Source organism: Fistularia commersonii, chromosome 25 (assembly GCF_037954325.1).
Source record: "Fistularia commersonii isolate RoL2024-O1a breed Wild chromosome 25, RoL_Fcom_v1.0, whole genome shotgun sequence".
NCBI classification, from domain to species: domain Eukaryota; kingdom Metazoa; phylum Chordata; class Actinopteri; order Syngnathiformes; family Fistulariidae; genus Fistularia; species Fistularia commersonii.
This window is the reverse complement of record NC_141308.1, coordinates 7653300-7678851: the sequence shown is the minus strand read 5'-3', so window position 1 is coordinate 7678851 and position 25552 is coordinate 7653300. Positions and strand designations below refer to the sequence as shown.

The 25552-nt window shown below is 42.4% G+C and overlaps 1 protein-coding gene across 4 annotated transcripts; it reads right to left on the bottom strand.

Moving 5' to 3' along the window:
* Nucleotides 1-1783: 1783 nt before the first annotated feature.
* On the bottom strand, nucleotides 1784-25193 carry crtc1a (CREB regulated transcription coactivator 1a). Of its 4 annotated transcripts, none has more exons than XM_086172005.1 (15): nucleotides 25033-25193; nucleotides 20685-20801; nucleotides 18479-18604; nucleotides 16793-16854; nucleotides 16268-16362; nucleotides 15424-15509; nucleotides 15299-15339; nucleotides 14547-14746; nucleotides 14294-14439; nucleotides 13930-14013; nucleotides 12515-12613; nucleotides 10821-10925; nucleotides 7481-7564; nucleotides 7231-7405; nucleotides 1784-5863 (listed from the first exon to the last, which is right to left on the bottom strand). In XM_086172005.1, the coding sequence occupies exons 1-15, from the start codon at nucleotides 25156-25158 to the stop codon at nucleotides 5658-5660; spliced, it is 1752 nt and encodes a 583-aa protein (XP_086028131.1). In that variant the 5' UTR covers nucleotides 25159-25193; the 3' UTR covers nucleotides 1784-5657. The 4 variants fall into 4 exon arrangements, with proteins under 4 accessions (XP_086028131.1, XP_086028132.1, XP_086028133.1 ...); XM_086172006.1 differs by having other exon boundaries at nucleotides 12515-12610; XM_086172007.1 differs by lacking the exon at nucleotides 10821-10925.
* Nucleotides 25194-25552: the final 359 nt, after the last annotated feature.

Sequence of the window (25552 nt, the reverse complement as noted above, 5' to 3'; positions counted from 1 at the left end):
CATATTTCTTTTCCATTAGGGTTTGTTTTGGACCCGAATTGTGCTAGACTTCCCAAATAGTTGAGGAAACAACAGGGTGCATCACAAAGTCTCAGGCCTTTCAATGTGTTCCTCTATTCTACTGAGATTTTATGGCATTTAGTGGTGGAGCTGCATTACTGCTGCCCTCAAGTGCTACTCCACCTCATGGTTATTGCTTTCAAAGTAATCTTTCAAGTCCATACAATAATGATCCATTTCATCCTCAAAGCCCCGCTTCCACACGATAATGTTCTTTTAGCTGTTTTCTTCTACCCGCATGACTGTTTCCTTCTCATTAAAAAGTACAATGGTCATAAAGATCCTACAGATGGGTTTCAGTTAGATTACTGCTTCCGATCATCATCACTCGTTCTTTGTGTGAAGCTCTGCTTCTCACACTTCAAGTTATGCTAAAGAGTGACTCAGAATGGTTTCATTTAGTTGCATTAACCCATTGGGGTTTGTTTTTTTTTCGGTCCTTCCTGCAGCAGCTCCCCCTCCGCTGCACAATGACACCCATTCCCTATGTGACATCACATAAGGCATGTTAGGCTAACCCCTCACAGTCGCCCATAACTTCCCTGCCATGTGACATCACAGTGACCCTTTTTACAGCCTCCCACCCATCATACCCACCATCACAGCTGTGATGTACCAAAGGCGGAAACGGGCTGATCGAATGGTAGCCACGACAGGAAATAATCACAGGACAGATTCACGAGTGGGGGTTAAAAACAGCACAGGATGAAATCATCCGGATGATATCTGCTGTAAAACTTCAACAGCAACATCAACAAAATATGTTTTTGATCACTGTGCTGATATGTTTTTGATCACTGTGCTGATGCTGAAGTTGTGGGGAATATTATTTTCACATGCAGGAAACATGATACTGATGATAAATCTTCATGCCTAAAAGTAAACTATGAAAACAACTTACCACACAAGCAAATTAAGTATTTCCTGTAGTATATTTTTACATATTTAATCACACCGACTCAGCGAGAGTAATTTGCAATCCTTAATGGACTGAGATGAAAAGGAATAATGGGTTTGTTTATGGAAAGATTTGGAAGTTATTGCAGAAATGCTCCAGCAGAGGGAGACCTGCCTTTTCTGGGAGAGGATAAATCTTAACAGTGAACGGTCTGTCCCCATAGCAGGAGGTCAAACCAGGACACGAAAAGGCTGGGTGAATTCTAAAATTAGTTTTAGGGGAACAACATTGGGAGACATTTTCAGGATTTCTTTGACACAAATGGACAAAGCTGTGGTTCGGCGTTCTCCTTTGAGCTTAATACCATCATATTGGCCCTTTTTTAGTTTACCAAGCAGAAGTCCGACTTTTTTTTTGCCTGTTTGTCTCAGCTCCTCATTATGTGCTCTGGTTAAGACACGTTGTAAGACTCAAAGTGGCTTTCCGGTTAGAATTAGTTATGATTTCACAATCACACCCCCCTTTTTTTTTAAACAACAGACCAAAAGTAACACTCAGACAGATTTGCAACAAGTTTTCGTGATTCTTTTCTAACGTCCATCCCACAAGCAAAATATCCACTCATGTCAACTCATCTGAATCGTTGGACAGAGTGGGAGAGGCGAGGGCAAATGTTCAGTGCGGAGCTCTGGGAGTGGGTGAGAAAGTCTTATGCCAATTACGGGGGCGGAACTTGCAGTAAAATTTATATCAAATTGTGTCGTGCAATTTTTGTTTGTTTGTTTCCCACCCAGTGTCATAATAGGATGGAACCACAGCCTCTGCTTATTTAGATATATTTATTCTAATTTCTTTTACAAATGATAATGCAAAGATACAAAGACAGAAGCCTCCACACAAGAAAAATACATCAGAAGAAGCATTGTTTCAAACAGAAGCATTGTTTTGCATTTCATATTAGCAACACTTTTACAGCCAAAACTCTTTTGGTCCAATTTTGACAGTTAAAATAGAAAATGCACAAATTGAACAACAAAGTTAGACCAGTTGTTTTTAAAGGGTTAGCTCAAAAAAGTACCAACTTGCCAAGCTGTGCTGCAGAATTCTAGGTTTGCATATTCTAAGAGCATATGTTTCCTTTTTCGCAGTGAGTGTAGTGCAGTGTAGTAACACAGTGCACACCTTCACGGCAGTAAAATGCATGTGCAGTGTTTGGAATAGTATCTCAAAAACAAAATACATTATACAACAATTTAGCTGCCATTGAATGAGGCTTGAACCGGCAGGGCTGTCCTCAAAATGCACACAAAGGATTTGTCGATGCATGACTTTTTCACCGTTTCGTCTTCCTGATTTCAGCTTGTCTTAAAGCCAGTCCACGCGCATCTTAATACGTACTGACTATCCACTGCCTGCTTCTCTGACAAGATGTATTAAGTATTATTCATTACACAATAGTGTTGGATGATGATGGTAAAAAAAAACTAAACTGAGTAATTTAATGCAAATATAATATCACCTCACATTATTTTGGGATGGATTTCCTAGTTATCAGGCAGGATATACCAACCACAGATAAACGACTTACGCTGCAAGAACTTCAGTAATCGGGTAAAATGTAAACAAATCGTTATAAATGCAAAATGAAGTGTGCAGGCCATAGAAAAAAAACGACAAACGGAAATGTGTTGAGTTAAAGGTCAGATTGAACTGTGTCGGTACTCTCGTTTATGGCTGTTTTTTTGAACTTTGGCTTTTTAGGCTCACCTGTTGATAAAAACTGAGAGAGAACCACAAAATACCAGGATGAAGATTTACTGTCATAAATAAATTCGCTTAATAGTAACTTTTTTCTTTTGATGGACTATAACTGCTCAAAGCAGAAAGAGGGATCATTAGAGAATATATAAGTAAAACTCCCAACAGGGCCTCCAATATAACTAATGTATACTGCTATAAAACCTCTTAAAATAGAAAATAACACTTCAGGGTCAAAAATTCAGATCGTTATCGAACTGAAATTAGATTACAGCATCTGTAAGATTGATTTTTTTTTTCTCTTCACCGCAAAGTGGTTCATATGTATCCCAGGAGGATCTGAAACTCGCTGTGGAGGGCTAAACCCACGCCGCCCCAATGTAAACTCTTGTCTCTGTAAACACTGGAGTTACACCAGTGGAAACCTGAACACTGATGCCTTCAAAAAGTGGTGGGGGGCAGTAACAGCCAGAGCACAAAAATGTTCAAAGTAATACCAAAACTGAAATGGGACCTACGAAAATACGAGGCTCACTGTTAAGTCCGAGGTCTGGGAGAGACTGCAGAGCCACAGTAGTGGATACAGTATTGTGGGTACAGTATTTCTCAGTGCATTTTCTCACGTTGACATCATAATACATTAAGCACAAAAAAAAACAGTTTCTACCGTACAGCAATATATAAAGCTAGTCTATAGATTTACCTTGACATAGAGCTCTATGGGAGTTGCGCGGAAAGAAGCACAAATCGTATACTGCAGTGTAAAACATAGCAAACAAATAGCTTCTACATGTGCATTAAAGACCGATTACCACATTTCTGATGCTTTTAGGCTTCACTTAGCAGTTACATAGCACACATGACGAATTAAAGAGACAAAAAAAAGACTATTTTACCCAAACAGGAGAAACAAAACACATAAGACAACCAAGCCAGCCTTTCAAACGAAATAAAAACCAGGCCGCCAAAGGGGAACCGTGTCAAGAGAATCATGCAATCACCGAATAATAAACAGAGGAATAGCAACCAAAAGTCTAAACAAAAACAACAGAGCTTAACATAATCGGGATATAGGGTGCGTCCAAACCGTTACATAGCTGGGAAAGGGGAGAGGGGGTAAAAGATATTGGGTTTGGAGGATGAAGGTGAATTACATCGCACATGCAAAGGAGGACCTTGACAAACTTCAGCAAACATACAGATGGGACATCGATGGAGAGAGAATATATAGTATTCCACAAAACCAATGATCTTACTCTCCATTATTCTGGTATAGAATTAAATCTGTCATCAAACACTCCCTCCAATCTGGTATTAAAACTAATACAGCTGTATTGTCACTATTGTAATAGTAAGCTTGACTAATTAGTACGCAATTACATAATATTTTCCATTTTACTTATTTGCTATCACTAGAATAATGGGCTGTCATACATGAAGACCAGTTAAACTGTAAAGACACCACCGCTGAAAAAAATCCCCAAATTTAGGGAAAACATTAGCGTTAGATAGCTAAGAAAATAGTCGGGACTGAGTAAAAACCTGGCTCTTAAATAGAATGTATTTGATGTTTAAAAAATAACTATAGTGTAGCTTTTTTTCCTCCATATTTCTTTCTTTTTTTTTCTAGAAGAATGAATGTTTGATCAAAGACAAGGCAAAAAGGTCCAGTGCACATAACAGTCACAAGGGGTTTGGTAAATAAACTCTTGTTTTTAAATAAATGCATAAAGTGCTATATGAGATACGGGACAAGTTTTAAGAGCAAACGTAGGGGTGCTGGGGAAAACAGAGAAAGTGAGATAGAAAATGCAAGAAATGAGAGACGACAAAGATATTTGGTCCTACAGTGCATCACTGGATATGATGGTAATGAGAATGATTGGATGGCAACGATGCAAATGTACAGATGTGACCTAAATACATTCTCATCGTATCAACAATTCTGCTCTAGCATACAGGCAATTGTCTGGAAAAATATAAATATTTCAACTTCACTGAGGTCACATCATTGGGAGGAATGTAGGAGAGATTCTACCTTTTTCGCCACGCTCACTGAGCCTTTTACCTTCATTTTTTTTTAAATCCGGTTTTCAAAATAAAATGCTTTTCAGAAGCGTTCAATGAAAAACTGCCGCTGCGACGTGGTGTTAGCTGAGAATCTCGCACACGGGCTTTCTCTGGATCGGGGTTGGTGTTACAGTCCTTTATCGATCACGGGATTTTTGCATAGATACCATTGCACAAAATCTTAAATCACATTCTGTACATGTAAAATATAAAACAAACAAATCTGTAAACATCTATGTTGTAATAAAGATCAGTTTACATCTGACTGATGAATTAAAAAGAAAAAAAAGGAGACGGGGATGTTGATGACAAATGAGTTATGGTGCCTAAACCACATGTAAACTAGTAAACAAAAAAAAAAAAAAAAGATTCAAATGTTTTTAGAACCATTTACATTAGTCATCTTTGCACGATAACCGAAATCTTAAGCTATTAAGGCAAAATAAGGATGCACAGTGATTTGTGATTTCATGCATAACTGGCGACCGCTGCTTACTAAAACCAAATCATACTTTTTTTTTTTTCCCCAAACAAACGAGTCAATGTGTAAAACGACACGTGTCGTCACAGGAGATGCAACCAGAAATCGAGACGTGGTTCCGTGTCTGACCGTGACGCCGCATTTTCCCTTTTTTTTTTTTCTCGCTAAATTATCGCAAATAAATATTTATAAAAATATGCATCTGAAATTAAAAAAAAATAAAATAAAAAAAAAAAAGATGTGTCTAAGAAGTGACAGAACGGTGAAAGAGATATGGTACCGTTAGATCTTGCCATTTCTGAGAAGAGTGACCGGCTGCACTCCAGTGCAGATGTTTCTCTTCTGGGACTTGATTGTGTTGCTTGGCGTCAAAAAGGGGTTTGGGAGCCGTTAGAGCCGATCAAGGCGAAAAGCATCCTCTGTGGCGGGGTCGGCGAGGACCATGTCCGGATCGTTCAACATGTGCAGGCCGTCAAGGGTCAGCGGGTCTATCTTCAGGTCGTCCAGCGGGAAGTGGGAGTCCACATCGAAGCTCACATCTGTGGACAGCGAGCCGGTCAGGTCCTTGGGCAGGCCGGGGGGGGACTCTCCGCTCACTAAGCGGGCACGGGGCAGGGAGGAAGACCAATTGCATTGAAAAAGAAGAAGAAGACGGTTGTTTATTTTGTCACATTCAGTTACACCAGGGGTCGGCAGCCCACAGTTAGCTGTAGCTTTGGAAAATAAATGAGAATTGAAATAATTTTTATTTTCCTTTTTTTTTTTAAATCTCTTGGTGCTCTAAAAATGTACTACGCCCACCGGCAACACCATTTATTTAGCTTTTAGCCCAACGGTGCAGACACTGGTCAGACGTTCAGGTGCAAAAATGTCATTAACCAGGTAAAATGAATATTTTGATTGCCCATTTAATTGCCCATTTTGCAGTGTTCAGTGAAAAAAAAGGTGGCTGCATGCAGCAGTACATGCAATAAAACGTCACGATCGGCATTTTTAGTTTGCTTCGGGGGAATATTTAAGTTAAGGTCGGCCTATCATTTCATAAATACAAGGACTCACATAGACCTTGAGTATTTCAATTGAACATAAGATTCAACCTAGTCTTTTTTTGGAGTTCAAATGTTTTTGCAGCAAAAGCATTTCAATAGCAGTTCATTGTCTTTATAACTGAAACACGACACGCCAAGTGTGTTTTAATACATAGCATAAAAGGGAAACAAAAGATATATGCAGTATTATCTTCATTTTACATGTCAAAAGGGTTTTGTGGCTCCCGGTATTTTATTTTCTGTTGGAAATGCCGACCCCCGACTTATACACAAATAATTAAACTAAATAAATAACAAAATTCCACCACAGCCATTAATCCATCATGGATGACCCCTGAGCAGTACCGAGCAGTAAGGGGTTCAGCGTCTTGCTCAACAACACTTCAATAGACTAGGAGCAGCGCGGGAATCAAACCGGGAATGTTCGTTTCCAAGACGACCGCTCAAACCCCCTCCCGGCCACGTCGCCACCCTCTTAGAATTGTCAGCAACAATTGTCAGCACCCTATCCCAGCCCCTGCGTAGAGCGTCTTTTGAGTTCTGAACCGAAACAAACAAACAAATATATCGCAGCGAGGAGACAATAATCCAGGAGGCCTGACATTTTGACATCTTAATTGCACGATTCCCTCAAATCGCTGTCAGCGGCAGCAGTAGCAGACGGCTGAATGGAAAAAAACTTCACCGGGGTCTTGAAATCCTCATAGATGCCATTTTAACCCCCTCCCCACCCCTGATTAAAAAAAAGAAAGAAACACAGCAGTGTCCAATTTGAGAAGGCAAATGTTTCCAGGCATCCCTTATGAAGGAAGCTGCGGCTTTTCCTTCGACTTAATTCTAAGCATGTGTGCGTTGGGCACCTACGGTGCGGCCCCCGTCAAAGCAAGTCACGTGTGATAACACAGCGGCAGCACCTGTGAGAATGATGTTGGGGATGTTGCCATGGCTACTGTAGCTCAGCTGCTGCGAGTCCTGAAGGTTGCAGTGGCTCGCAGTCAAACCCATCATCAGCGCCTGTGAGTAGTTCAGGGTGGAGGTCTGGTTGTAAAGGCTGTCGCAGCTGCTTTCGACCATGTTGAACTGCTCCAGCTGGAAAAAAATAAAAATAAATCAAATTTATATTTAGGGTTTTATTTTTGTCGGAGAGGGAATTTTCGGCCGTACCTGTTGAGAGAGCGCGCTGGCCTGAATGGATGGGAGCTGCTGGTCGTAGAAGTCGGCAAACACGCTGCCCAGGATGGCGTTGTGCTGGAACAACAAGCGGGCTCGAACTGTTTACTCACACCAAAAGCTCACAGTGCGCGCGAGCACACACACACGAACACACACACACACTCACAGCACCTCACAGGAACACACACCCCCTGCGAGAAGATGTCACAGAAACAGGGACGGGACATTCATTTGAAATCAGAAAAAGTTGGCAAGGAATGGAAAATGTAAATTAGAATGAGGTAGTGACTTTTACTATTTTCTATTTTTTTGCAGACAATATTACTGGAGATGTTCATTTATATAACAATATAATAATGCCTTCCCAGAAAAAAAATGTGAAGCTGTGTTTTTCTTTTTTTTTTTTTCCTCCACACAGATATATAAGGACTGAAAATAGTCAGGTGTAACTCTTTTGTCATTCTTCTGGATGTTTTTCATACCACCGCAGGTTGTCTTCTGCCCCCCCACCCTTCTGACCACAACCACAATTTCATAATGCGGGCGGGATGTGGTTCTGCAGCACCGGTTGAAAGAATAATGGGTGTTCCTGGGTAGGATTTCGTTTGATAGCTCTACCTCTGCTTTGTGTATTTGTGTGCGTGCACGCGCCTGTATTGCGTTGTGTATTTAGCTGAGCCCTTCAAGTTAGTTCCTATACTATCAGATCCTCTATTCCATGTGCTTCTCCACGATCCTTTTTTATTCCACTTCCAGTTTGATTTCATTTGATTCTACTTAGTTTTAGCCCTTTTTCCCACTTCCCATGTCCTCATGTCATCATCGTTATCATGGACTTCAAGATCCTGTATTTGGAGCTTCTCCTTGGAGGACACCAGGCCTCTCCTGGGTCTGGCTTTCGTTACAACTTTGGTTTCTTTTCTTTTTATCTTCATTTGTTTTAAATCCCTTCTTATGGGACAATTTCATCTCATTACTATCCATCAGCCGCCCTGATCCTATATTTACTTTAGAATGCTGTGCAGGCTGGAGTGGATGAAAAGGAAGTTTTTGAACATATTTGGTCCAGAAAATTTGAAATCCTATCTTCATTTTGTCTGCAATGAAATACAAGTAATCATTTTTTTGTTCAAATCAGCATTTTTCCATATCCCTTCAACTTTTTCTCATTGGATTTGGATGTGTCTTGCTGTATCTGTACAATAGCGCACTCGCGCATCCTCTGCATGGCCTGAACCCGGTGACTCTCTCACACTCCGCCAACGCGCTCACAGCTCGCCGTTGACGGCCCGGGAGAGGAGACACGGATGGCAAACAATCACGCAATGAATAATAAATTGAAATTAAAAACCTGGACCCCTGGGGGAATATTCACTGAGGTTTCGTGTTACAGGCACCATGGGCTTCCATGGGAAATGACACGTTCAAGCTTTTCCAAAGCCCTTTTGGATGGAGGCGCTCTTTCCTCCAACCAGATGAATACCATTCATACCTAAGTTAACACATTAATTCACAAAGGGGGTTTGCACTCTGAACGGGAATCAGTCGACAGATCACGAGCTAAAGGTCAGTACTCTCTAAAAAGGAGGCGAGGAGGAAGGTGAGGATCCTCGCTCTTCTGAGGAGGGAGCGCTTTTCCTGCTCGCTTCAATTGACACAAACCTATCCGGGTGAACTCGACATGACAAAAAGGGAATAACTGAAAATAAGGCTTTATCCTCCCTCCGCCGCGTCAGCCGACGCCAGTTGATTCTCTCGAGGCTTCTCATCTGAGTGTCCTCGGCGAACCGGCAGCAGAAATCCTCATATTTCATCGTGGTCCCTCTTAATGTATAAGTAATTGGATCATAGTCTCAGCCCTGTGCTCCTCCTCGTTCAAAACCAAATTATCTGTCTGTGTGTGTGTGTATGTGTGTGTGTGTGTGTGTGTGTGTGGAGCAGATGTCCCCACAGGGCAGAGCGAGATAATAGCGCACAGCCAGTCAGTCGCGGTCTTAGCGAGAGGATAATCTCGGGACTTCCAGTGCACGGGAAGAGGGCCGGGACAGGCGAGCGAATGGCGGGGCCGTTATAGCATGCATCACCTTCGCCGCCAAAATGTGCTTTTTGTGCAGCTTTGCAAACACACAAAGTCACATTTCAATTTTAGGAGACAATTTGCTAAATTAAGGTTGTCTGAATGCGGCTCTCTGGAAAATCGAGCCCATTCAAGCCATCGCCGGACTGCAAAAATATAAAAACAGCAGGGTGTGAAAAGCGGCAAATGCGACATGTTTGCAAGGTTTCTCCACCATACCTGGCTAAACGCCCCGTCCGTATTCACTTTGGGTGTGATCGATTTATCTTAAACCGTAAAGCCTGCCTCTTGTTGTCGAAATCTAACTGTGACTCTCAAATACAAACAAACGAAAAAAAAAAAAAACATGGTATGGGGGTGGGGTTAGGGCTCGGGGATGGAGGGGGTGGGGGGGGGGGATTACCACGTCCCGCCTCAAATCCCCTCTCGCTCGTTCCAAATCCATAACAAACACCAAGATCTGACGAACATTAAAAAGAAATACAAAAAATAAAAATAAAAATCTGGAAGAGTCCAATAGAGGTCTGGGAGGGCAAAACAGAGGAGATGCAGTGCAAATACCACAAAAGCAGCAGGGGTCGGGGTTGGGGTTCGGGGGTCGGGGGTCGGGGTTGGCGCAGCTACGTCACATCAACACGTCAGACGAGCGTGTAAGACACTGGCGGCCAGATCTGGGCAAAACAGGAAAGCGTTTCAACTTCTGGTGTTTTACAGGTCATTTATTACAAGAGTTGCACATTGTGTGTGATAATGTATGGATTATCCTTTGCAAAGTCATAATTCCTTTTAAAATATTTTTTCTCATACACTAGGTTGAGAGTGAGATTCAAGCTGAGGCACAGTTTCAGTAGATATTGATGTAATTATTAGTTCTCTGCTATGCGGTCTACTTATGGCAATCATATTTATCTAAATATGTGCAAATTTAAGGAGTTTTTACTTCATTTGAGCGACAAAAAAATCCAATCGAGCATTTTTGACCGGCATATTTGTAAAATTGTTGGCTACTTTATTGCACATCGATGACAAAAAGCATGTTGTTATTGCTATAGGCGGCATTAAAGAAACAAAGCAGTTAAATGTTTGTGAAATGATAGCCAAATAAACGTCTTTTTTTTTTTTTTCCCAGATCTGGGGATGTCGACACAAGAAAGCAGCTGTTGGGTGGGGATGGGGGTGGGGGGGGTGGGGGAGGGCAGGGTCCCGCTCTGCGACCGAGACGGGGACGGTGACGTCTGTTCACGCGCGCCTTACTTGAGGCGAACCTCCGGGTGAGAAGCCTTGGTTGGAGACGGGGGAGGTCGGAGACTGATTGGCCGAGGATCCGACCCTACTGCGGTACTGTTGGAGGGGGGAGGCCTGATGCAAGAGGATACGTTCGGGTTATTCACACTGGAGGCCTGCGTGTGTTTGGCATATTTAAATGTATAAGCGATCGCAGCCTGAGATGTTTTCCCAACAGGTTCCATAGAATAGCTTGTATTTCAAAAATGTAATTATATCTGTTTAACGGAGTAATTATTATTAATGTTACAGTTAGTTTAACCAAACACTCCACTAACACCTTTCTTCGATGCTAATAAAGATTTAAAAAAAAATCAAGAAATGATATTGATATTATCAGAGGAAATAGAATGGCACGTTGCCTGGTTATTATTATTTCTAAATGATTCTTTTTTTTTTGCCAATTTTTTTCTTAATTAGTTAAAAACTGGAAGCTGATTATTTTCTTTTATTTATTAGGAAGAAAATTCTGAAAAATATTTTCATCAAGGATCAAAAACAAATCTAAGTAAAAAAAAACTTTTTTTTTGGAAATTGTAACATCTTTAATTATTAAGGATGTTATGGTTAGTTCAACCAAGCACCTTTCTTCGATGCTATAGAAATAATCTAAACACTAACAGGAGAAATAGAAGGATGTATTTCTAGACATTTCCATCCATCCATTGTCTGCCACTCATCCTGCACTCAGGTCATGGGGAATGCTGGATGCTATTTTAAATTTTTTCTCAAATGAATTAGGATAATATTCTTTTTTTAACTGAAAAAAAAAAAAAAAACGAAAAGATTTTCCTCTAGAAACAAAAAAACCTGAGGTGACAAATCAGTTTATCTCCAGCTTCACAAGTGGAAAGATAACAAATCAGACGCACAACTATGGAATTTCCAGAGAAACCGTTTGGAGGTTTATCAAATGAGACTGATAATCTCCTATCGCTGAAAGCTCAAATCCGCCACGCTGACAGATATGTTATCTATCTGATAAATACTGGCAGTATGAGACAGTGGTAAAGTAGTCCGAGGCCTCGGAATTTAAAATAAACTAGATCGTTGCTGCCCGGAATGGTCCTGAGGCAGATTATATTTCTCTCTATCTGTTTTATAACACATGTTTCGTAATCACGTTGTGACACGGCTACAATGGACGCATCAAAAATGATCGCTGAAAGAAAGCAGCTCGCAAGAAGAACCGGACTGCGAGACGGTGGGGCAGCTACAGTCCTGAGTGTGTGTGTGTGTGTGTGTCCCGAACCCATCACCGCCAAGCCTACAACTGAGATGAAGGAGAGTGAGGGCACTTAAGTTCTGCAACGATCCAAACACACTCTCTCTGCAGCAGACGCGGAGCAGCGGGAGATCTGAAGGATGTGCAGCACTTTGCAAAAAAAAAAAAACGTTTCCTTGAGGCCAATGGGGTTGTGTAACTATTGCATGCATTTCTGCAGGGTCTGTATTTCAGTTAAACAAGTACACTACTGGATGTTCCCATACGTATATACATAAAAAAAAACTAAATATGACCGTACCTCCATGGGAGTTTTATTTTCACATTAAAAATACTCAGCGACAATGTGCATCACTGAGCTCATTTTCCAATGATCATTGAAAACACAACTTCAGTAGGATGCGCGTGTGTGTCTGTGTGTGTGTGCATGTGCGCTCACTGCGTTCATGTCCATGGTCATACTGTTCGGCGAGGAGGTTTGGTTCTCCGACCCCGAGCAGGAGTTGATGGTAGTCGGCAGCTGAACCAGGCCAGCCTGCTAGAATTGAAGGGTAATAATGAACCAAATACTATTAAGTACTCCTAATATTTGTTTATCACATATTTAGCGCATTGTTAACCATGTCAAGTCATTAACTTAGTACAGTTATAACCTGGTTTACGAGTTTAAATCTTGTAATTCAATCTGCTCGTACATCAAATATAATTTTACCATTAAAATGAATCGAAATGTTATCAATCCATTCCAACCCCCTTGCTTTTGTTACATGTTTTTAAATAAGAAAATGTACTTTAAAAATAACAATTCTTCTCCTTTGGGCTTTTTCCTTCAGGGTTCGCCACGGCGAATCAACTTTCTCCATCTAACCCTATTCTCTGTATCCTCCTCTCTCACACCAACTACCTTCATATCTTCTCTCACTACGTCCATAAATCTTCTCTTTGGTCTTCCTCCAGAGCTTCAATTCCAGCATCCGTTTACCAATATATTCTCTATCCCTCCTCTGTACATGACTGAACCATCTCAGTCTGGCTTCTCTGACCTTCTCTCCAAAACATCTAACATGTGCTGTTCCTCTGATAGACTCATTCCTGATCCTATCCATCCTGGTCACTCCCAAAGAGAACCTCAACATCTTCATCTCTGTGACCTCTAGCTTCGCTTCTGTCTTTTGGTCATTGGGACTGTTTCAAGTCCATACAGCATCGCTGGTCTCACCACTGTCTTGTACATCTTTCAATTCATTCTGGCTGATAGTCTTCTATCACATAGTACCCCTGACACTTTTCTCCACCCATTCCAACCTGCTTGGACCCGTCTCTTCACCTCTTTTCCACACTCTCTGTTGCTCTGGACTGTTGACCCCAAGTACCTGAAATCTTCCAACTTCCTGATCTCCACTCCCTGTAGCCTCACCATTCCACCTGAGTTCCTCTCATACAAATACTATATAAAAATGTAATACATAATAAAAGAGCGTGAAGAAATAAACGTCTCACCAACAACTAATTCTCTATCTCATCATGGGCAAGTCAACACCTCACTCATGTTTTTCCATGATTTTCACTAGACTACCAAGTGGCAGGTGGCGCATCAGACAATTTTTAAACAACCTTTAACGGACAGGGGCCAAACGCTCATTCCACTCTCTCCTAACTCAGATCTTGGCCCGTATCACAAAGCAAACAAAAATCAACTAAGCGATGGCTTGAATCTCAGAAAATTCGTAAGTCGAGGTGCCACTGTATTACATATCTATTATAAGTCAGTAAAATGACTTGCAATGGTCACAATTATTTAGGTCCAAATGAAAATGTGTCTTTGAAGGCTTTTTGTTTATCAAAGGATCTCACAGTTTGAGGCTGCGGTGATGGTTGCTGGTTGAAGAAGGAATACTGGGACAGCTGCTGCTCCAGGTTCATGGCATTAATGGCCGCCTAGGATGGGGGGGGGGGCATCGACAGAAAGCCAGAGGTCAGAATATGGTAACTTTGTTATTTGAGAGATTCTACGTTGACTGTTTCCCCAACATGCAAGTGGGAAATCGTCGCAAATCGTCTTCTATTTTACCCCGATGAAAACGAAATGTAATCCCACTGGCTTTTTTTTTTTTTTCCAGCAGATGGTCAATGGCGACTGCTGGAGGGTGTCCAAACGAAATCAAGAGAGAACGCTGATTTAACGCCAGGCTCGCCGGGAAAGGAAGCGCAGGCGAACCTGAGACAGAGTGAGGGGCGGCGAGGTCGGCGAAAGCTGCAAGTTCTGGTGCTGGTGAGAGTCTCCTGCGTTGAGAATGAGAGGAACCATGCTGTCCTGGCCGGGCTGTATTTCCATGGTTACGGCGGGCTGAGAGGTGTTCACTCCTACCACACAAAAGAGAAAAAAAGGGGTTTTTTTTTAGAGGGAGACGACAGCTTAAAGCAGCACGGGCGATATTAACATGGAGACAGATTGAAGCGCTGCAAGTTACCTTGTGCGCTCGCCAGGGTCTGAGGGCTGTTGGCGGAGCTGAAGGAGGCGGTGGCGGCAGAGGCTGCGTCGTTTGAGTCGATCAGGGTGGGCAGTGGGGGAGGGAACTGGATGTTGGTCAGGTCGGGCAGCGAGCCGCTGGTGTTGTGGGACGCCGGTTTGATTGAAGCGGTCATCTGCTGCTCAGCTGAGGGGAACACGCTGGCGAGGCAGGCAGATGCGGTGAACTCCAGACGCGATTATGAGATTAATAATCATCAGGACGGGAGAGTGAAACACTGGGTCGTCCGTGTAAATCGCCTAGCGATGCGCAGCGTTTCTTTGGAATCAAATCAGCCCCCTAAAAATACTTGGTATGGGACCGCTTGCCGGGCCACGGATCCTACTAATCATCTTGTCAAGAGGGATAACAAACGGGGTCAAACTCAGTTAGATGCCTTTAATTTAAAACCGATACATAGTTTTATTTTTCCCCCAAAATTGCTCAAAGATTTTGACCGCTTTAGTATCCTGCTCGGTTCACCACCGCTTTTATGAACCCCGCCATATTTTCAAGCCGAATCGCCCAACGGTTTCGGTCACTGTGAATGACCTTCCAAAATGGAAAAGCTATTTTGATGCACTTTAAATGATCTTTTTCAGGGGGGCCTTGGGTGATTTCTTGCTCATTTGGAGGCAAAATGTCGCTTTTAAGGCAACAGTGCCATGATTTTCACACTTTTTCCGACCATCTCTTCCGCTTAAAATACTTACTGGATTCCTGGGACTTTGCAGGGTTTGGATCTAGACTCAATCTGCAAAGGAAAAGATCATGAAAATATATATTGTGGATTGGTGAGAAAATTAATAGAATTTTTGGTTTTGAGGGGCACTGCCACCTTTTTGCAGTTCCAATTCTGTTTTTGTCCGTCTTCCTCAGCCTCCTGTTTAATGGCTTCAGATCCCGGTACTGTGAGCAGCAGAACTGGGATGTCAGAGGGAAAAAAAAGAGGAAAAAGAAAATCAAATTTCCTTCAATCTCCTGGGTTTCTCTGACTCATAATAATCATGGAGCGTGTTCTCATTTGACACGATCAGGTGAAACGAGCCACAAAGATCGGAGGAAATGGAGGCAAAAGGAGTCATGGGGAAAGATCGAAGATTGGAAGGAAAAATATGTGAATTCATAAATCCACAGAAGCGCCGGAGCTCTGACATTTGCACGAGCGCCTTCAGCTCAGCAGACGTTTTCTGGCTTCCAAGAAATACAGAAAAAAGAATTGAACTTGAAGGAAAATAACCCGAGATTACCAGATTAAATGGAAAAAAATAGTTTGGTCTGGTAAAACCAAAACCACCGGATCTCCCTTAATTCCAATGTATTACGGCCTTTTTCCCTACCTTTTAACACACTTAGTATCTGATATATATCATTACCCTGCAAATTATTGCATGTGTTACAGCTCATCAAGAAAAGGAAGAGCCAAAAGGTCTTGAGCGCTGACGCCAACGATCAAACGCGTCGATACCACTTTAGTTTGAGATCAGGTTCGGCTTGGAAATCCAGTTTGAAGAAAATGTTGTTGCGAGGACCTTAACTTTTAGAGAAGGTGGTGGATTTAAGTTGAACCTGTCAGCCTATATTTAACCTGGTATCTTTAAGAAGAGCCTGCCGGGGATGTGGATCTCACCATACTCATACTGATAGTTGTGCGACATTTCCAAGACTGAGGATGTTCGCACCTCGCTTTGGCTGGAGTTCCTGGGATCCTCCCATGAAGGAGGCCTGCTGGGCGGGCGTCAGCGTGCTCTGGTGAAGTGCAGAGTCAGAGTTTGTCCTGCGGCACAAGCATTTTGAGATCACACACTGCTATTATAGGAGAAAAGAAAGAAAATGAAAAAATGAGGTTTACATGCAGAGAAAAAAAGAAAGCTGGAAATACGCGTGTTTGGTAATTTGGTGAGAGTAGATACAATCAAAATACATTGATCTTGTACAGTGATTTATGACAACACCCTTCTTGGAATTTTAAAATAGGAAGCCGTCACATGTGCAGAGGTGCAAATCTGGCTCCAACTCAGTATAGATCCAGTTCCGCATTGCTGCAATGTGACAGCTGTTGCCACCTGGGCGATGCAGGCTCTGCAGTACAGGTCGTAAACTCTTCAAGGAGGGGGCACGGAGGATTTACCGTCATCGATAAAGAAAAGAAAAAGCAGGGGAAGAAAGCGACGTTTTTATTTTTTTCATCCTGGGCTCGTTCTTACCTCCTCCAGCTGGTGTCGGGCGGCGGCGACAAATACACCGAGCCGTATGGACAGCTGTCAATGTGAGACAGAGGGTTAAGAAAATACAACCGGGACGTGGCAGTCTTGGCATATTTATTGTGTTAAAAAAAAAACAAGACAAAACAAGCCAGCTTTTAATTAAAAGAAGAGGCATGCTGACAGCGGTAATTCAAACACATGAGTGCGTCAGAAAAGCATGCAGGGGACTTTCACGTGAAATCCTCACCAGCATCTTTGGCGCTTGCTTTATACCTTTCTACTTAAAATCCACAGAGTTTGACCTTAGGACTAATTGGGATACATATACTTGAATGTTTGTCTTATACTAGAACGTGTTGTTAAAAAAACAACAAAGAATTGTTAATTTTTTTAAAAATCATTATTTATGAAGCATTTTAACCTATTGTTTTATTGGCACAATCCATGCGTGGTTGATGACGTATACAGGTTGCATTGTGTTAGCATTAGCTTTCCGCTAGAGGAAAGCTAATGCTTGGTGCGGTATATACGCTAGCTTGGTAACTTTAGCTTGGTGCGGTATATACACTAATGATGCCAAATTATGCTGCTTGTGGGTGCAACTTCCAGTCCAATTGAAACAACGGGAGTGATGCTAGACTACTAGCATTACTAAGGATCTGCATTTGTGTTCTCGCCACTTCTATCCAGATGCATTTGAAACATTTAGCAAAGCTAACCGGCTGAAATAGCTAACAGTTGCCGCTCGTTTCAAACAGACATTAAAGTCCAACGCGGCGTCTACAGTTTTCTTTCCCAAACATAGAAAAGGTTTTTGGGAAACAAGTGAATCCCTCTTGTAATGCCATAGGCAGAAGACGTTGGACATTCTCTTTGGCGTTATCGTCCTTGCTCACGTCTCTCTCGTGTTCAAATGGGAAAGGTTGCACGGATGACATGTTTTTGCACCATTCGGTATAATGAATGGGACCGAGCCCAGTTCAACCTCGTGGCGTCACTACTTTTTTATAATTTTATACAAACTAAGATAGGTTGAGAGATGTTATTATTGTTTTAATGTAGCTGGTACAGATATTGATCAAATAGGACAATGACAGACTCGCCCTTCCCTTCGCTGCTCTTTTGCTTTCGATTCCAGCAATGAATTCATTTAATGCTTTATGGATTCAGTGTTGCAACACATCTATAACACAATTAAGTGTTATTAACTATGGCATTGATTTTTTTTTCTTTAATATATCATCAACCCCAAGGTTTTTTTCTCAGGCAAAACATAAGTCTGATGGTGTGGCCTTAAAATTCTTCTGTTCTCTTTACAAAAATAGTTTCAAAAAAGGGGTGTTTTTACTTCAGGATTTTTCAAAAGTTGCAAGGCTCTTGTCGAGCAGAATTCCTTTCCTTTGTCAATGTTGGAGCATTATGGCCGAAAACGTGCCTGGGGCCTGGATGACATCCACTGCCTAATATTCAAAAGTGTTCACCTTTAACAAAAATAATGAATTAATCACATTAGTCACAGGGACACGGCGCCAAAGAGGCGATGTACTCTTCCTGACACGTCTGAGAATATTTTTAGATGTGAAATCACGGCTTCACACAGGCCTGAGATGCAAACTGACCCGAACCTCGCGCGTTCCGGCTCACGACTCAGATTAAGTGTCAGCGACAAACGTCGTCAAAGGATATCTGTCGCCCGTGTTTGTCCACAGACAGGGGTTTCCGGTGGGGTGAGGTGATGCGGTTCCGGTCCCGGTACACTCTGTCCACCAAACCGTGGTGCCGTGTTGATTTGTTTGTGTCCATCCCTGAATTCTAACGATAGATGGAGAAAAAAAAAGAGAGAAAACTTATTTGCTCCTTCCTGCATCACTTCTGTTTCCCCGATGTGTCAATGTCCTTAACTTCCGACGTACCTTTCTTCTTAACATTCTCTCGTAAACCGTCGGCCTGTTCATGACCTTTTCAGATTAACGCGATGCATGTGGAGGATCAAGATGAGGAGGAAGGGGGCACACGGGTCTTAATTGATGGGCTAAAATGCCACATACTGGATTGCTCCCCTGCAGAAAACAGACCAGACGTGGGTCTGGAATGGGACTTGGGGATTAATGTTGACATTTGTGTCACGGTTCTGGAAATGGGTCGTCCCAAAGATAACATTGCTAACGGTGTCAAACTGGACCTCTCCCCGGGACGCTGAATGCTATTCATTATATACAGGGTGGGATTAACATAGTGTCACACCTTATGTATAACAGTTTTACACCTTGAGACAGAGCTACCAAGCAAGGCGCCAACCAGACGGGAATTGAACTGCCAACTGCCTCTGATTAGAAGGACATCTGCTCAACCAACTGAGCCACAGCCCCACGTTTGTATGTGTGTGTGTGATGGTGGTGGTGGTGGTGGGGTCTATAGAATGTTAGCTGTTTGCATCAGTTAGGGTAAGGCTATTTTACCGCACAACTGAAAGCACATGTGTGTGGTTGTGTGTTACACATAATACAGACACACATACAAAGAAATGGAAACATAAACTTTGTCATTAACTGTCTTTAGCATAACTTCATCAATGCTATTGTGCAAATAATGGGGAGATGTAACTGGAATAAAACTGAAACATCGATGCATTGTTGTGTTTTTGATCAGAATAAAGTGTGTGCGTGTGTGTCTTAGTTCGTCTTGTTTCTACAACTGGATGGTTCTCGTTGAAGACCATTGTTGGGGCTCTCGTTGTTCACCTAGTTTAACTTGCTGGGCCGAATTGAAAAACGCCCTGCGTTTTCCAGAGTATTTTCCAACCCTGCCGCCGGTGTCATCTCGAACACTGTTCTGAAAATCTATCATCGAAATCTGTCATCAACTTCCCCCACATTGCCGTTTTCAACAGAACAAGGCTGAAACTGGATATTTATTTCCCCTCAACGCAGTTGCTAGAGAAAAGTCACACCGTGTTCAGGACATTGAGAATAACTCCCAGAACTGCCCCCGAATTTATTGGCTTGTTCCTGAGCTGCCCCCCCTTTTCCCTGACACCCCCTCCATCAAGTTTAATGTAAATTGTCTTTTTTTTGTAAATCCTGCTAACTGTCAAACAACACCATCAGGAGTAAAAGCAGAGCCAACCAGGCCCTTTTTTTTTATGCGCATTTTGCTTTTTAAGAGTTTTCACTTGTGCAGGTTCAGAAATAACCCTCTTTTTCAGTAAAAAGAAAAAGTTTGGGTGCTTCCCGGTTCTTTCACTGAAATTTAAAGACCAATAAAACAGCCTTCGTCGCCATCCTGGTGGTAGCCATGGAGAAAAACACTAACCTTACATTGTTTTGAAGCACAACATTAGTATTGTGCGTCTCTCGTGTTACATTTAGAGGCCTTCCTTCAAGAGCAGTAGATGAGCGACCCCGGGAAAGAGACTGAGTAAACACTGCAGAGGCGCTGCTGTGTTGCAAAATATTATCCAGCTGAGGCGAGGCGCGCATTCAAATGTGTATTTATGTCGGACAGCTGCGGGGGATTAGCGGGGACGAGCCTCGGCACAAATCAAATTATCTGACACGTTGATGTTCGACTTCGTCGGGTGACACGGCCCAACCAGCGTAACACTGGCCTGATAACACGGGGAAGGTTAGTTTTTTATTTCTTGTCAGAACTGTAATTGGGAGCAACGGTCTGAACGTGTTCCTGTGCGGACAGATGTTTGTAATCTCTTACCCGCGGGCGGAAAGAAAAACAGACGTCAGGGACAGAAGCGGAGCTCTAAATCCACAGCGATGCAACCTCCGACCCCCTCCTTCCCTCCGTCATCACCCTGGGTTGAACCAACTTATCTGAGAGCTTTGTGAAAAAGCTACCTTTTCCACGCAGCCGGAGGCAAGGTTAAATAATCCGTCACCTGAAAAGGCACGTCGACGGCGCTGCTCCCGATCTGATTGACATTTGGCAAGGATCCGCCGTAGTACTGGCCGCGGTTGGGACCCAGTTGTAGGTACTGAGTCTTCTGCAGCTGTAACTGAAAGACAAAACCCAAAACAAAACACACCAGGTTAAAAAAAAAAACAGGAAGCTTTTTTTATTTGCAACCTTTGTTTTGAGGATTTTTCTTTTGGCAGCCAATTCCATCAACACTAAGCACTCAGTAAATAATAATGATAATAATAATTTATCCTTTAGTAATTCCCATGGGGAAATTTGTTCTCTGCAATTAACCCATCATGGATGAAGCATAAGCAGTAGGCTACCATCCACCAGCGCCAGGGGAGCAGTTAGGGGTTCAGTGTCTTGCTCAGCAACACTTTGACACACGAAAATGAATTAGTTTTATACCCATTAGGTTATTATGTGATGAAATTGTGATTTGATCACTTGCAAGCTATTTTTTCTTAAGGCAACTGCTACTTTTAATAAAGTTCAGTACATTAAAAAAAATTAATTTGTTGTCATTTATTTTACAAATGAAGCAAAAGGCTTTTAAAAGCAACACCAGTTACCAGATGATAATCCAACCGCATTCTCCTGTGAGAGCTTTGAGGGGGAGGTTTATTTTCCTCAAAAGCACCGATAAGATGCGGATTCGCCGGAATGAACTGCGTGACCAATACGTTTTCCCGGTAAAAGTGGGCCGGACGTTTACCAAACCTTTTCATATTTGGCCAGCGGAACAACAAATCTTCTCACACAGAGCCCACTGCTCACTGCTGACTATGCACGAGACCTCGCAATAATTATCCGCCGGTACCGCCACCGTGTTCTAAAAAGCTCCAGAGAATATATTTCTTTAAATACCTTCATCCCCGCTCTGTTGACAGAGGATTACGTGCTTTGCCATGTTGAGATCAAGCAGAGTTCAGCAACCAAATCCATTCACGCACAACAGAAATGAGAAAGGGAGGTGGGGAGGAAGAGGACAGTACCAACTGAAGACCGGGGCCCGACAGGCACTGGATTTTTGAGAATAGACTGGAGTAGATGGAGTGACTGTATCAGTGACATGCAGAGGTCTGGTGAAGCCAAATCTGGATTTTATCCCCCAAAGACTCAAGTATAAGGTCTAACATACTGGGAAATATTATGATAAGGAAAACATGTTGGAAAACAAAGATGAAATATGAAATGATCCCATTATCTGCTTTTAACATAAATTAACTTTGTTAACCAAAATGATGCCTCCTGTCATAAAACACCTAAACTACTTCACGTTTTACAAACAGCTGTGAGACACCTTTTTTTTATGTTTATTAAAGCCAGGTTGCTCCTGTGACATAGAAGACCTCAGATGTTTTTATTAATTCCAGTTTTGAAAATTAATTCACATGCTGAGACTGACAATGCGGTTTTTAGCAGTAATCTATAATGAGCGTTGGAAATATTTCATTACATATTGCCAAAAAAAAACTCTAAAAAACATAGCTGCACCCATGCTAAAGCTACACACTGACCTGAGTAAATAAATAAGGGCTAACACCTATCTCTGCAGCGTGTTGGCCCTCTAAAAAATGATTTATCACGGCTGTAATTTTAAAATTACTATTTCCTTTTCTGATTCAATTCCCCCATCCATTGGAAGCCACTGCTTTGTATTGATGTGACAATCACAAGACTGCATTCTAGCACAAATTACTCTCTTCAAGAATATTTAGGATTATTACAAAATACAGCCTGGATGCAGTGTGTGTGGCCAACAGTTGTTTTTTGCTAAGCGGTTGTGCCCTGAAAGTAACATATATAAAGCACAGCTAACTATAGAAACCAATGAGGAAAAAAAAATTCAACTCAAAAGATATTATTGTTTGTTATCTGTCGTCCATTGTTTTATACAGAAAAACTAGATGTAAATAAATCCTTTTTTACACATTGGCGATATGTAAAACATCCATCAGGGGTCTCACACTGTGGTCTGCACAAACCGTCCGGTCACATACGTTGTTGATTACATTTAGCGTCTAACTATGTTTTTTTTTTTTTAACAAAAATAAATAAATTAAAAAAAAAAAAAAAAAATTTTTTAAATCAGTCATTTTCTTTCATACCCGCATGACGGGAAAGCTTCTGTTTGTGTTAAAAAAAAAGGATTTTTTCTTTTTTTATGGTAAGCCAGTTGGAGGGTAATGGGGTGCAGAGATGCCCCCCGGGATGGCAAACTTAGGTCCCTGATCTGGTTGTTTATCATGCAAAGGGAAAAAAAAAAACAACATCTGTTGAGTGGGTGTTTTAAATAGGCCTTTTACACCAACACTGACCCTCCAACCAACCCGGGGGCGAGGGGGAGGGCCTGGACACACACTCCCAGTGTACTGACGCCTGCTCACATACTTACAGCGGTTTGAGCAACCATTTAGATGTCCAGGAAAACAACAAACTGCTGGATGACAGGAGACATCCGACTCTTCTCACGCATGTTTCAAGTCACTGCAAGTGAGTTATAACACGTTGATGCATCAACTTGTAATCACAAATGCAGTCACGATAGCCATGCAGGAAGAAACGCAGTGAAACGCAGGAAGTATCGTTTTGATTGTTTGCCCTGGGCAAAACAAAACACACGCGCACAACACACACATACACAAACACACTTGAGACTAGCAGGGTCTTGCTACATTAATAAACAATGTGGGATTGGATTAGCACAAAGAACTGGAAACACAAAAGTACTGCATTTACAGGAAATATGTGTGTCGTATCCCACATCAAAAACCATTGTTGTGTTCTTAAAACAAAGGAGCTTTAAGTCCCTTTTCCTTGTGGAAGAAATTAAAACTGCTCTTTTTTTTTAATAACTCACTGGCAAAGACCCCTCGGCTATTATCATAATTCTAATTATAATTATCGTAATCATTGTCATTATTATGATTATTATCAAGACAGCAGCAGGGTTGCACAGCGGTTAACACTTGTGCTCTCACAGCAAGACGGTCCCTGGTTCACTTCCGACAGGAAGCCTTTCTCTTTTGAGTTTGCATGTCTTCTCTAACTTCCCAAGACATGTGAATGGTTGTATGTCTCTATACGTGGCTCTGTGATGGACTAGCGACCTGCCACATTTGAACCCTCGCCTCTCGCCCAGTGACTGCTGGGATAGGCTTCCTGCCACCCCAATGCCACCCTGTGAGCAAGATAAGTGAAATGGATAACGAATAAATGAATGAGTGACTTAAAATTTAACCTCAATGGTGCTGTTAAACTAGACTCCAGCCCCTATGCAAACCTGAGTGTGGGATTAGTGTAACGGATAATGAATGACTTACTGAATTGATGAATGGATGAATTACTTAAAATTCAATATCAACGGAGCTGTTAAACCTGGCCAAAGCCCCTTGTTGCAGGATAAGTGGTATGAAGAACGAACAAATGAATGAATGATTGATTTAAAATCCAATCTCAATGGAGCTCTTAAATAAGGCTCCCATTCCTATGCAACCCTGAGTAGAGGACAAATTGTATGGATAATGAACAAATGAATGAATAACTTGAAATTTAATCTCGACAGAGCTGTCAAACTAGTCTCCGGCCTCCATGCGAACCCGAATGCGGGATAAAATGTATGGATTGTAAATGAATGAATGATTTTGATCATTATTACAGAAATTATAACTTTCAAACCTTGGTCTGATAAACTCACATAAATTCAGATAAAATATGAGGATGTTTAAATCCCGTGTAGAAAATAATCCCGGAGATTATTTCAGGTATTCCTCCTCCTTTTCCCCTGATGGATATTCCTCCGTGGACCCACGCGATTTATTCCCGGAGCGTGGCTCGGCCGTGGGTAGCAGTGGGGGGGGGGGGCACACAAGTCCACGCCGCGCGGGGGGATATTTTCGTCGGGTGGGGGTGGGTGGAGAAGGGAGAGTTACATCCCGCATCGGGCAAACACCACGGTACGCCCCTTCTCGCTTCCACACGCGTGGGTTAACTTTCACGCGAGAAAAAAGAAGCGGGTCTTCCCCAATCCCACGTCCACGCCAGGATGGTCCCCCACCCCCTCCTCCCACCAGCGGTCGCCATTGGCGGGCGATCCGGGCCACAGCTGGCAGGAAGCGGCGTTTGTTATTGTTTACCTCCGCTGCCGCTGACGCGCGTCTGACAGCGGTGAACAAACGAAGGGAGCTGAAGAAGAAGATAAAGGAGAAGAAAAGAAGAAGAAGAAGAAGAAGAAGAAGACGGGGAAGCAGAAGAAGAAGAAAAAGAAAAAGAAGAAGAAATCAGGAAGAACAACAACGAAAGAAAGCAAACGGGTTGTTTACCCTCGCCGCCCGGGTGATGCTCAGGTCCTTCATCACCTCCTCAAACGCCGCCGTCTCCTCCGCCTGTTTCTGGGTGTGAAGAGCGATTTTCTCGCTGAATTTCCGCGGATTGTTCGGAGTCGCCATGTTTCGCTCTCCTGCTCCGGTTCGCCTCTCGGTGGTCAGCGTCAAGTAGTGGATGCGCGGTGTCAGGACGCGCTACTTCCGGTTAGCTGCTACGAAGCCGATGAACCCGATGAAGGTTTAAAGGTGCACTAAAGTTTTTTTTATTTTTTATTATTTAATTTAATTTATTTTTATTTGTATTTCTCGATTCACGTGATGTAAACATTCAAGAATATAAACCAAATAACCAAAATCAAATAAAGTCTGACTTTCATACATATTATGGCCAGCTGGGGGTTAGCAAAGTAGCAATCGGAGTCAAGGATAACAGTTCGACAGAGGATGTGCACTCCCACCCCCTGACGACAACTATCAGTGCAGGTTAGTGTCACACATCAAGCACAACATTATTCAG